Source organism: Petromyzon marinus, chromosome 39, assembly GCF_048934315.1.
Source record: "Petromyzon marinus isolate PM22_M1 ecotype Great Lakes invasive population chromosome 39, UKy_Petmar_22M1.pri1.0, whole genome shotgun sequence".
Taxonomy (NCBI): domain Eukaryota; kingdom Metazoa; phylum Chordata; class Hyperoartia; order Petromyzontiformes; family Petromyzontidae; genus Petromyzon; species Petromyzon marinus.
Window position 1 is genome coordinate 8,866,074 of NC_133705.1, and position 14,383 is coordinate 8,880,456.

At 44.3% G+C, this 14,383-nt stretch overlaps 1 protein-coding gene across 1 annotated transcript in view; it reads right to left on the reverse strand.

Annotated features, from left to right (window-relative positions):
• Nucleotides 1–14,383, reverse strand: part of LOC103091722 (tyrosine-protein phosphatase non-receptor type 11) — an 88,453-nt gene that overhangs the window by 53,251 nt on the left and 20,819 nt on the right. Inside the window, exon 2 of the mRNA XM_032968302.2 lies at nucleotides 4,078–4,200. Within this exon, the coding sequence (XP_032824193.2) occupies nucleotides 4,078–4,200 (123 nt within the window). The remainder of the gene's footprint in view (nucleotides 1–4,077; nucleotides 4,201–14,383) is intronic.

The window sequence follows — 14,383 nt, forward strand, 5'->3', positions numbered from 1 at the left end:
AGTAGCAAATTCATTTTCAGGCCATGTGTGCAACATTGACCCTTGCACCAAAACTCCACTTGGCAATATCGTGAAAGTGATTTATACAGTACGAGACATATGAAACAGGTTAATGACGGATTCTAAGAAATCCTGTGCGCTTGCCATTGACAGCTGGCAAACATAGCACTTGGCAATCCCAAATTCTCATTTTCCAAAAACACTTCACAATATCCACTGTAAGCAGATTAAAAGCTTTGGATTTATATCACCGGTGAAGCGTATTCATGAGTGCTTTCCAGGAACTGTACACTAGCAAAAACACACACACTCACACCCCCACACTGAGACAAAGATCACAATTTAGCCCACGGAAAGCCTGCATTGAACACTTAGGCTAAAAGTGTACACGAGGGGGTGGTGCTGTCAGCACCACGCATGCCTTGCCACCTTCGTCTCCCCAAAGCTGGCGTTAAAGACCACACTAACAACCACGGTAACGAGATGTTAACTACCTTGCCTAGTATACAGGAGGTAGTGGGTTCAATCCCGACCCCGACGCCTGTGTATTTGGAGTATGCATGTTCTCCCCGTGCCTAGATGGATTTTTCTCCGGGTCCTCCGGTTTTCCCCTCCACATTTAGAATCAACGTGCGTTTAGAGTATTTGGCTGCTATAAATTTCCTCGTGATAAGCCACTTCGTTGGGCTGCCATTTGTGAAAGCCAGGTCGCTTCTGAAAAAGAGCTACGGTATAGAGCTCAGTGGGCCTTAGCTGGTAAAATACAAATACTTTTAAATAGTCTACTACCGCGCGCCGAGCTGATCGAGAGACTCTGGGCCAAGAACAAATAAAAATCGCCACTGGCGCTGCACACCATGGGGAGGAAAATGATCACAAATCACCAGAATTGTAGAGCGAAGTGCTCACTTACTCAGCCAACGCCGATAATTTATACGAGTGGTGGTCGGAATTTACTACATTCCGTTATGAACCCGAGGAGCCTGGGATTGATTTACAACCGTACACTGTACTGTACATGCATGCGACTCGCTGAAGTTGACTTGATTCAGCCTAAACCGAGTACCTGGTGCTGCGTGATAAGTATTATCAGCGATGGGTGGACAATGAGAGCACAGCGATGGTGAGACATGCATCGTAATTAAATCTTAACTTAAAGCTTTCGTGACTGCTGGAATTCATGTTCTCTGGGTCTTTCGGTAGAGCCACGTAGATAGAAAAATAATAATAAAAAAATAAAAAAATATCACGACGTTTCGATCGCAACACGAGCAATCGTCATCAGGTGAAAAAATATAGCGGGAGAGCTACTGAGGCAGGAAAAAATATATACCGGGAGCGCTGCAAAGGCAGGGTGTTATAAAAGGTTTGAGATGGGTGTAGCCTAAGGGTCATAAGCAAAGTGGGCGGGACTAGAGATGAAATTTGCATGTAAATGTAAGATCGGAGAGCTCAGCTACCTCCATGACGACGAAGCTGTGGAGGTGGCCATTGTATTTTGAGAGAATAGCATGTTTTCGGTTTTCCTACATTGACATGCTAATCTCTCACAATACAATGGCCACCTCCACAGCTTCGTTGTCGTGGTGGAGCTCAGCTCTCTGATCTTACATTTACATGCAAATTTCATCTCTAGCCCCGCCCACTTCGCTTATGACCCTTAGGCTACACCCATCTCAAACCTTTATAACACCCTGCCTCAGCAGCGCTCCCACTATATATTTTTTTCCTGCCTCAGTAGCTCTCCCGCTATATTTTTTCACCTGATGACGATTGCATGTGTTGCGATCAAAAAGTCGTGATATTTTTTATTATTAGATATTTATTTTTCTATCTACGTGGCTTTACCGTAAGACCCAGAGAATATGCATAGTAGTTGCCATACAATCTACTTGGACGTGCAACACCACTAACTATTTTGAGAACAACATTGGCCCTGAGTCTTGGTGAATAGAATATATGTAAAAACTCAAATATCCACTTGTGGTCTCAAGAGACCATACAGTAAAGCTGTTTTAGCAAGTACCTATGGCCAGCAAGGCACATGAAGGGTTGGTATGGCATGTGTCAAGTCCAACATTTGCTTGGACACGCTAGTCACTCTTTATGAAACTGGGTAGGAACCCAGGGGAGACCCAGGTAAGGTTTAGATATCACATGCCACTAATATTATTACCACATAATACATGATACCCAAACATTTAACATGTCACTCAAATCATAGTGAGGTGCGTGAAACCAGTTCCACTGTTCACAGTTTTATGCAAGCAAAGAAAAGATCCCCCGCATAGCCTTAACGGACTGTTGGGGCAAGTGCTGTTAGTGAGCAGCACCTATGAAGGCCGGCACGGCACACGAGGGGGTGGGTGGCCAGCACCACGCCCGGACGCCTTTGTCTCCCCAATGGCGATGCTTACACATGACAGCAGGTACTCATTTGAGACCAAGCTGACCTAGGTGAGGCCCGAGACCGGTTGGCATAATCGTCACTGGTATCAGTCACGAGCAGGCATTGAACTAGTGTCAATGAGTTTTAGTGCGGATCGCTAACCGCAACACTCGGCTCCACACCATGCAAACAAATGCGGACACACATACACACACACACACAAGAGACAGGCACAGGTACATCCTTACACGCAATTGAAATGGGAGAGATTTAAATGGGAGAGATAAAAATAGCGCAACATAGCCTGTACAATGAATGGATTAGGTCCTGATTAACGCCATGAACAGAGCCAACGTTCGCCGCCATGTGCCTTCTTTACGGTGGGCCTCGCGCGTAATGCACACCGTCACGTGGCAATACTGTGCGTAAAAATACACGTGCGAGATTTTACGAACCTGGTATTAAGAGACGCCGACATCAATATTGAAGACGCGCTCGGCACAGAGCCACGCGCGCGCCCCCCCCCCCCCCCCACCTCCCCGCGTGCTTGCGAATTCACGGCGCTGCCAATCCATGGATTAAAGTCACCCATTCAAATACGTGGCTTGCGCGAGCACTGCTCCGGTTTGTCACAGATTACAGGGATTCATATTCTTGGTTCTTTCGGTAAAGTCACGTAGAAGGGAAACAATAAAACAATAAAAACATAAAATAATAAAATTCTCACGACGTTTCGACTGCAAAACAAGCAATCATCATCACATGCCACTAATATTATTATTGTGGATCCAGGACGGTTTTTTTTTCTCCACTTGATGATGATTGCTTGTGTTGCAGTCAAAACGTCGCGAGAATTTTGTTGTTTTATGTTTTTATTGTTTTGTTGTTTCCCTTTTACGTGACTTTACCGAAAGATCCAAGAATATTAATCCCTGCAGTCACGAAAGCTTTAAATCAAAAGATTACCGGGAGTCGACCCGGATTACTCTGGCGCAAGAGGGCTTGGGCACGTCATGATAGTGCGCGTGCGTCAATAGACAAAGTTTACAGTTGGACTGTGTAATGAATAGAGTGTTACATTTTAGGACCGTGGGGGTGTGTGTGGATCCAGGACGTTTTTTTTTTTCCACCGTGAGCGGGAAGGGGAAGCACCATGTGTTTGGGAAGATGGGAAGATGCAAAAGAAGGAGGGAGGGAGGGACCAGTGGGGATATAAACAAAAACAGAGGCGAGATGGAGGAAAGGAGAGTCTCGGAGAAGGGAGTGAGAGAATTAGAGAGTGAGAGGTCAGCGAGAACTACAGGCAGGATGGAGAGATGGAAAGATCGGAGGAGAGAGGTCAGAAGAGGAAGCAGATTAAGCGATGAGATACAAGTGGAGTGTTGAGCATAATAAGGGTGGAGAGATTGCAGGAGAGGAGAGGAAATGAGTGCAAGTGCGAAGGGAGGGGAGGAGCGGGTGGGAAAGAGGGGCGGAGAGAGGGAACGGGAGAGGTGGCAGAAGGAAAGGAGGGAGAGGAGAGAGGCGAGAAGAGAGGGGGAAGGGCAGAGAGAGGTGGGGGAGGGGAGGAACCCACGTGGTGTACACATGTAGAACCCTTGCCAATCTGCTGCTGGATGAAGGCCTCCCCCACTCCGTCCAATGGGGTCGGGGGGAATAATTGAGCATACTTCACCACCCGAACCCACCTGACGGAGAGTGTGAAATCTCCGGGGTTGCTCTTGCTGGGTCGGGCAAGGAAGCTGCCGTCCACGCCACGCGTCATTAGCAGATGTTCCGCCTCGATCCCTGAAATGTTGGGGTGGAACCATCTGTGGTGGCAGCACAGAGCACACAACAGGGAGGAAGAAAGTGGAACAGGTCAATACTCTGCAGGCAGCGCATTTGGAGCGGGGAAAAAAATACAAGAACAGAAAATATCTAACTGAACTCTCTCCAAATGTTTATTACGATCGAGCTACCTGTGGAGCCTCTAACCAAGTCACCCCAGCGGGTTTGATCTAGCCACTGCTGCATCAATGCCTCCCCTCCAAGCCATCACTATTCTCTCCTGATCCCGCGATGCAATAAGTAAACTGTATAGTGCATCTGGACGCGGCTGAATCCACCTACGTGGAGGAAAAATGCCTCTCCAGAGTGTCCACTCCCTTGGGCTGCCACTGTCATTTAGTCTTGACCACGAACCCGACTGTCACAGTTGATGTATCAGTAGGCGATAAAAAAAAAGACACTGCAGGATACAAATACAGTAAAACCTTGGATTGCGAGTAACTTGATCTGCGAGTGTTTTCAAGACAAGCAAAATTTTTAAATATTAGTTTGATAAACGAGCGAGGTCTTGCAATACTAGTACGTATACGCTTTGTTTGCCGAGCGTCACGTGATCACAACTGATATACGAGTGCTTTGATATACGAGTGCTTTGATATACGAGTGCTTTGGATTACAAACACGTTTCCGGAACGAATTATGCTCGCAATCCAAGGTTTTACTGTATGGCTTTTCACTTAAATCAGGCTCGCCAAGCTGCGAGCATTTAAGTTTACAAATGCCAGGAAATTGACATGTGGAGAAACACTCTGTATGGGATGACCATCTCTCCTACAACTTGCCAACAACGTTCTCACTCAGGTGAGCCGGCGCTTATGCGGGGTAGGTTTCTTGCGACATGCACGTTTGTAGTTTTATGCTCAAATTGTGTTGCAGCGAGTTTGCCGAGATGGCTCGGGGGGGGGGGGGGGGGGTGTCCGTCCAGAGCACATTCAGATCTTGGGTTGAGATCCTGGTTTTCAAATACGGGTTTTAGCCACCGGTAATTAAACTGGGTTCTCAAGTGTAGCGGGGTGATGATGGTCACAACCCAGTTCCTAATGACTGCGTAACACAATCAAAATCAAATTGTCGCAGACCAGCTCCGAGGATTCAGTTTGTTGTTCTTCTCCGGCACCTCCGATTAGCATGGTTGGCTATGTGCGGTGCGAAAGAAGTTCAAAGTACATACGTACATGTTAAATATATTTTAGAATTGCATGCGGTAACCAATCGTGGCAAGGGACAAAAAAAGGTAGCTTGGATATAAAGATACCGAGAGGGCACAGACTGAAATAAAGAGCGGTCTCGAAATCATGTGGATCATACACATACACAAAAGATGTACCTTCTTTTGCATGAGCACTTTCTGCATTACCAATCATCTGGTGTGTGCAGTATGCATTGGATTACCAATCATCTGGTGTGTGCAGTATGCATTGGAGAGCATCAATATCTGAATTAGAAGGCAGGTAAAACATGGAAAGGTGGACCATGGAGGGCCACACAAGCAAGTCGAGTTTGGGAAACTTTCCTGAAACTAAACCAAACTACGGGTGGGTACGATAGACACAAAAGCTATCATCTAATTACTACAACAGATCATAAAAGTACAGTAGCTTGAACTATGTCAAGAATGTATTATACAAGTGTCATCATCCCTCTAAGCCTCCGAATGTGCGCCATAGTAATGGGGGAGCGCACGCAGCATTGGGATTTCATACCTGACCTCATTGGTCACCCCGTGCCCTTATACATCTCAACGTTCATCCTACAAAGTCCCATCACAAAGACGCATTTTCTTTGGTGCACGAATTGAAACGGCTGTACGCCGTATGGACCTGAAAACTCAATTTCCCCTGTGCAGGAATACTGGGTAAACCGTGTGGGTCGACAGGTTATGGGATTTTGGAGTCCCAGGTGTCCCAGGATTTGGCAGTCCCAGGTGTTCACCAACACGGAGGCTGTGATCGTTTAGAATGTTTCTCTCATGAATGCGTTGTTGAAGATCACTCAAGTTCTTTTTGTCTTAAAAACACAAGTATTTAAGGAACTTGTTAGCAAAATGTGAACCTTGCCGTTCAAATTTCCGTTCAATTATAATTCATTATGGATATTACCTTTATAGACAAGTCTGTAGAATTGAAGGCGATAAACAAACATGGTTTTGCACTTACAATCAGGTTTAATTGCCAAATCTGCCCAAAAAACACAAAGCTAATACACATTCCTTCATAAACAATGCATTCAACATGACGGAGCTGCCCTGCCTGAAAAATATCGAACGCATTTTTTTGTTTGAAAATTGTTATCGAACAATGTGTGATTGCAGCAATTCAGCTCGTAACACAAACAGAACCTGATAGTTCTTTTTTCCCCCCTCCTCGTTGAACCCCGGATAAATGTTTTGACAAGTGTATCCTCAACTCACTCCGTTCTACTCGCACTACCGAGAGGTTAAAATTACACGTTCGCTCGCCCACCAGCTCGCCGTTTATGGGGGGGGGTTTACAATTCAGCTCATTGCACAATGCCGCACCCGACGCCCGCGCGGAACAAACGTGTGATAAATTGTAGGGGCCGAAGAGAAAAAAAAATAAGGCTTGGCTTTGTCCCGCCGAGGGCAGGATATGATTAAGCCGATGTGCGTTGGACCAAAAAAAAAAAACCCCCCCCCCCCAAACTCAATGGCGGTGTTTGTGTCGGAGACATAACCGGGTGCTGAACCCGGCCCCCCGCTTTGTGTTGTGCTACGTGCTTCCTTCCTCGACATTGTCGGCCCCTCCCGCCCCCCCACCCCCACTCCCACCCCACCCAAACGGCAGGCCCCCGCTGAGCGTGGCGAGCTGCGTGCGTGCGCTCACACTCGCCGCGCTCACGCAAAGGAGCCTCACCTCATCCTGGCACGGGGGGGGGGCCCCCCCCCCCCCTATCCGACGCGTCACGGTTATTGTTCGGCGAGCTTGTTTGCCGCCGCCGCGGCTGCCACTGGGCGCTGAATATCCGAGCGGGAAAATGTATTACACGAAAAACGCAGCGCGATTCCCCATTAACGGCGACGATTGTGCGGAGGGACCCCCCCTGTAGCGGTTAAAGGGATGTTGCTTTACATTTTTTTATTTTAATTTATCCTGGGTATGACTTTACACTGCATATACTAAGAATTCGTCAGAATAATCTTTTTTTGTAGAAAATGTATTTAAAAAATGTATACAGCATTTGGAGGGAATTTATGAGGCTAATTCATTCAAGGGAGATTTTCAAGCCACCATTGCATTAAGTCCTCCCGTCAGCATGAGGGTAATTTGTTGACTGTACCAACCCAGTCAGTAAGAGTATCCCATAAACAGTGTCAAGGATTTTGATTTAAAGCTTTCGTGACTGCAGTAATTCATATTCTTAGTTCTTTGTTTCCCTTCAACGTGACTTTACCGATAGAACTAAGAATATATAGTGTCAAGGATGCCAAAGGAACACCACCTTGACCGTCCTTCCCGAGTAAGGGAGGTGAAGAAGGAGAAGTGGGATCGGACAGGATGGAGGGCGATTAAGCGATGACCCTGCCACCGGGCAGAGAGCTTGCTATTGTTCATTAATAAGATCAGCCACCAAGGACAAGGTATGCGAGATGGCAAGTGTAGGTGTGGCAGAACAAAAATGCGTGTTAACCTTGGACCTAGAAACGAAGCTCAATTAGCTATCGCTTGCGTGCAGTAAATTGCGTGCAGACAGTTGACTGAACCGCGATTAACCAGTCTACAGCTCAGTACTCAACAAACTCGGCTCTCTATTACAAAACAAAATCTGACAGCTTCTACGCGACGCTTTTTATTTTTTGATTTAAAGCTTTCGTGACTACAGAAATTCATATTCTTAGTTCTTTCGGTAAAGTCACGTTGAAGGGAAACAACAAAATAATAATATATATAAAACAATAAAACATTCTCACGACGTTTCGACCATAACACAAACGGTCGTCTTCAGGTGTGTTGGTTTGCATAAATTTATTTTTAAAAAACGGAGCATTTATTTATTTATAAAAAACGTTAGCGCCACGCGCAGCGATTTGGCAGTTTATTTAGGACTAGTCCATCTATATTCTGAAAAGAGGAGGGGGGAGACGAATTTTTTTTTTATGTATGCTGTCTGAAAGCCACTGTAAGCGTGAACAATCAATTAAGACCTGAAATGGTTTATCAAATCTTTCCAATGATTGCTAAGATAGAATCCATCTTCTCGGTTGAAATTGTCTCTGTGCTTGTATATGTGGATAGCCTCATGAACGAATCTCTCATGGTAGCCAGATGGCTTACAAAGAACCTCTGTCTTGGAAAAGTCAATGGCATGTGAGCCTACTGAATTATAACAATGATCTGCCACAAAGCAGACCTTAAACACGGTAGGACCAACACCTCGGCCGTGGCAGATCATTGTTATAATTCAGTAGGCTCACATGACATTGACTTTTCCAAGACAGAGGTTCTTTGTAAGCCATCTGGCTACCATGAGAGATTCGTTCATGAGGCTATCCACATATACAAGCACAGAGACAATTTCAACCGAGAAGATGGATTCTATCTTAGCAATCATTGGAAAGATTTGATAAACCATTTCAGGTCTTAATTGATTGTTCACGCTTACAGTGGCTTTCAGACAGCATACATAAAAAAAAATTCGTCTCCCCCCTCCTCTTTTCAGAATATAGATGGACTAGTCCTAAATAAACTGCCAAATCGCTGCGCGTGGCGCTAACGGGTTTTTAATAAATAAATAAATGCGGCGTTTTAAAAATAAATTTATGCAAACCAACACACCTGAAGACGACCGTTTGTGTTATGGTCGAAACGTCGTGAGAATTTTTTATTGTTTAATATATATTTTATTATTTTGCTTTTTATTTTGTTCACGTTTTTTATGTTTTTACATTATCTGGAAAAGCGGGGCGGGCGAGGAATGCATCTGCGTCCGCTGTGGTCCGACGAGCGTAGACGCTAGGAAGGTGATGACGGATGCTTTTGTGGAGCCCACGCTGCTGTGAACGTGCGTGTTGAGTTGGTACGTGCATCCTGTTGGAGATGGCTGGGTCTCTCTCAGGGCCCCCCCCCCACCGCTCCAGCCAGTGGTCACTATCATTGACAAAGAATGTAAATATTCTTGGTTCTTTCGGTAAAGTCACCACGTCGAAGGGAAACAATAAAATGATAAAAATATAAAACAACAAAATTCTCACGACGTTTCGACTGCAACACAAGCAATCATAATCAGGTGTGAAAACCACAGCAAGAAAATTTGAAAAAAGTGGCGTTTTTTTTCCGTTAGCACAAAAAAAATACCACTTTTTTTCAAATTTTCTTGTGCGCACCGTTCGCATCCCCCCCCCCCTTCTCCCGATGTCAAGTCCAAGCAATGCCACGTGCTCGCATGCTACGGCTGGGCCAAGAATCTTTGGAAGCTGGCATGTTTTCGCTTGCCAATTGTTCCAACAGACGTGAATGCACCTCTGTAAGTTTGACGAGCCAGTGCTTTTTGGGATCCTGGTTTAGAGCCCTCGGGGCAAAGAGTGAAATCTGACTGCCGCTTCCCTGGTCTGGACAGGTTCTCATGCGCAGCTGGTTTGAAGGTCTCCACCCATTCATTTGTTTGTGACTGTACATTCGTGATGCAACGACCATACGCACATTGCTTTAACTACCACATATATAGAGTAGAGACCAGGTACAAGGACATCCCCTTTGGGAGAAAGTCCAGCTGTGCTTATATTTGGAGTGTGCGTCTATCAGAAGTTGCCCTTCATCTTCCCCCTCCCAGTGTAGTGTAAACGTGTATATTGCTTATATAAGAACAGTGCTAATACAAGAACGGTGCTTATTGCCAGCTTTAACTGTATACAACCACTCTCATCTGGGTTGAAATTAAGCGTGTTTTCTAATGCCCATGCACCCTAATAAATTCACTCTAATTTCACTATCAGTACTCTTGCATTCTTCCTATTATCAGAGTCATTGTGCTAGAAAAAGTGACATTAAATAATTGGGTTTTTTTTCCATCAATGAAGTTTCAAATCCCTTAAGTGGTGGATTAATCATATTTGATAATAATGATGATGATGACGACTCTACCTTCGTCATCCCTACACCAGGTCTCCTTCTTCATAAGCCAAGGTGGGTTCGGTGACTATTTGCACATTTGCCTGTAATCCACCGGGTGTGGAGGGGCCGAGGGTTTGCGGATCACGCAAAAATGTTGCGATACTCCTTTCTCGTGGGAGTCGAGGAGGTGGCCAAAGCACCGGCTCGCCAACGAGAAAGCAGAGCAGCAAGTGGACTCATTGTTGCCATCTGTTTCCATCTGTACGGGGATAGTTCTGCCCCCCCCCCCCCCCCACTTGTACATGTGTGGATTTTCTCTGGGTGCTCCGGTTTAATAAACACCCGTCATTAAATTGGCTGAAAACATATTAAAATTAAAACCAAATGCAGGATCCTCTTGAAAAAAAAGAGTCCTTTGACACTAGTTTTCTAGGATAAGTAAATTATTATTATTATTGATAAGTAAAAGAGACACTGGTTTTCTCATTATGGTTCCAGCTGGTTTAAATTAAGTTTACAACAAAGGCCATGTGGCCAGATCGCTGAAACGACCCCGTAAGCTTTTGGAAAAGACAGGAAGGCACAGCTATAAGATGATGGATTATGCTTCAGTGGAGCAAAATTGAAAGGAAGACATGGTTTTCAGGTCTCCTAAGTTCCCCTTTCCTGCGATGACTTGTTTTTTTAAACGTTCCCACTCGTGTACACGAGTTATTCTCACTTGAGTTGCAGTTATTTTCTCAATGTTTCTGAATGTTAACGTCATGTTTTTTTGATGGTTAAGTTACTGATAATGCCACACATTAATAGGAAGCCACTGGACATATGCACTTTTAAATCTAAATTTAAAACTCATTTCTTTTGAAATGTTTTTGGCGTCTTCTGGTCCAACACCAGTGGAGACTAGGCTCTAAGAAAAGACGTCTCGGGTGTGGACCAATCAAATTCAAGGACAGTGCATATTATGATCAGAGTTGTCTCTTTTGTTTGCATTTTGACTGCTTGTGCTGTGGTTATTGCAAACATGATGCCTTGAATAAAGGTGTCAGTTTTTTGTGCCAGTTAAAAGGGTAAAACCTATTACTATATGTTTTGTGTTTATTCTAGATTTGAAGCTTTCGTGACTGTAAGGATTCACAGTCATTGTTTTTTTCGGTAAAGTCACGTAGGTAAGAAATAAACAAAATAAATTTAAACTAAATTAAATCACAACGTTTTGGGCGCAACACAAGCGTGTAGCTTTCGCTCCGTTGTCCCCACCTGAAAAAGGATGCTTGTGTTGTGCCCGAAACGTCGTGATTTAATTTAGTTTTCATTTATTTCTTACCTACGTGACTTTATCGAAAAAACCAAAGTGCATGTTTTGTGTTTAGTTTATTGTTCTTCCCCCACACCTCCAATGAGCACGGTTGGCTACGTACAGCACAAAAAAACCTTATACATACATACAGTAAATACATTAATTCATTTCGTCATAAAAAACCCAAACATTCCTTTATAACACCACGGCCCTGGACATGTGAGAAAAAGAGCTTCATAGCTCATCAGATTGCTCCAATATAAATAAAGATTCTGAATTCATATGTTTTAGCATTACCATTCATTTACAATGTTAAGTGAAGAATCAGTGACATCTTCATCCTGATTTAAAGCTTTCGTGACTGCAGTAATTCATATTCTTAGTTTTTTCGGTAAAGTCACGTTGAAGAGAAACAACAAAATAACAAAATATATATAAAACAATAAAAATTCTCACGACGTTTCGACCATAACTCAAACGGTCATCATCAGGTGTGTCGGTTTGCATAAATTTATTTTGAAAACGGCATATTTATTTATTTATATAAAATAACGTTTGCGTCACGCGCAACGATTGGCTGTTTGCCAGGACTAGTCCATCTATTTTTTGAAAAGAGGAGGGGGGAGACGAAATTTGTTTTTATGTATGCTGTCTGAAAGCCACTGTAAGCGTGAACAATCAATCAAGAACTGAAATGATTTATCAAATCTTTCCAATGATTGCTAAGATAGAATCCATCTTCTCGGTTGAAATTGTCTCTGTGTTTGTATATGTGGATAGCCTCATGAACGAATCTCTCATGGAAGCCAGATGGCTTACAAAGAACCTCCGTCTTGGAAAAGTCAATGGCATGTGAGCCTACTGAATTAGAACAATGATCTGCTACGGCCGAGGTGTTGGTCCTACCGTGTTTAAGGTCTGCTTTATGTTCACGAATGCGGTCCGAGATATGGCGTTTGGTTTCTCCAATGTAACTACTACCACAGAGGCAACTTAGTTTGTAGACACCAGGGTATTGTATGTCCGGAATCACATCTTTTACAGATGGAACCAGATCACGGATTTTATGTAATGTGTTGAAACGGACCTGGATCTTGTGTTTATTCAAGATTTTGGAGATCTTTTTTGTGATCCCAGCAATGTAGGGTAAAGTGATGGTTTTGAAAGGCTCCTCAAGAGGGTTCTTCTTCATGGTTTGAGTGATAGCTTTGCGGATTGTATAGTCGGAGTAACCATTAGCCCTAAGAGCTTGGTGTACGTGCTTGAGTTCACTGCTTATGTGTTCCTGGTCGGATATGCATTGGGCTCTATGATACAGAGTCTTGATGAGAGAATTCTTCTGTGATGGATGGTGGTGGGAATCCGGTTTCAGATAAGCATCCGTATGGGTAGCTTTCCTGTAGACAGAGTGGCTCATTGAACCATCAGGTCTCTTTTTAATTAGGACATCCAAAAAAGGTATCTTGCCATCTATTTCGACTTCCATGGTAAATCTGATGGCTGGGTGTATGGAATTGATGTGGTCGAAGAATTGGTCTAGAGCAGGCCGGCCATGTGGCCAGATGACAAAAGTGTCATCCACGTACCTCTTCCATAAGGTTGGGCGCAGAGTGGCAGTCTGGATGGCGTCAGTCTCAAATTTCTCCATGAAAATGTTAGCTATAACTGGAGAAAGGGGGGAGCCCATTGGGGTGCCCTCAGTTTGTTTGTAGAAAGTTCCATTCCAAGTGAAGTATGTATTGGTTAAACAGTGTCTCACCAGGGGGGGTACCTCAGTGTTTAGTCCTTGATGAACCAAGTCTTCAATGATTGCAATGGTGTCAGGTACAGGAACCTTGGTGAATAAGGAAACTACATCAAAACTGACAAGCAGGTCGTCTGGGGACAGGGAAATACCCTTGATTGTTGATACCAGGTGAGTAGAATTTTGTACCGCAGAGGTGGTCTTTCCAGTGAAAGGACGCAGGATTTCAGACAAAAAACGAGCTAGTTTGTAGGTGGGGGAGCTGATAGTAGAGACTATGGGACGAAGAGGTGTATCAACTTTATGTATTTTTGGTAAGCCGTATAATCTTGGTGGCCTGGCAGCAGAAGGTTTCAATGAAAACTGTTTAGATTGATCAATTAATGCGGTTGAATCAGAGATCCCACCAACAGCCTCGTCACACAAACCAACAAAATAATTTCTGATTCAACCGCATTAATTGATCAATCTAAACAGTTTTCATTGAAACCTTCTGCTGCCAGGCCACCAAGATTATACGGCTTACCAAAAATACATAAAGTTGATACACCTCTTCGTCCCATAGTCTCTACTATCAGCTCCCCCACCTACAAACTAGCTCGTTTTTTGTCTGAAATCCTGCGTCCTTTCACTGGAAAGACCACCTCTGCGGTACAAAATTCTACTCACCTGGTATCAACAATCAAGGGTATTTCCCTGTCCCCAGACGACCTGCTTGTCAGTTTTGATGTAGTTTCCTTATTCACCAAGGTTCCTGTACCTGACACCATTGCAATCATTGAAGACTTGGTTCATCAAGGACTAAACACTGAGGTACCCCCCCTGGTGAGACACTGTTTAACCAATACATACTTCACTTGGAATGGAACTTTCTACAAACAAACTGAGGGCACCCCAATGGGCTCCCCCCTTTCTCCAGTTATAGCTAACATTTTCATGGAGAAATTTGAGACTGACGCCATCCAGACTGCCACTCTGCGCCCAACCTTATGGAAGAGGTACGTGGATGACACTTTTGTCATCTGGCCACATGGCCGGCCTGCTCTAGACCA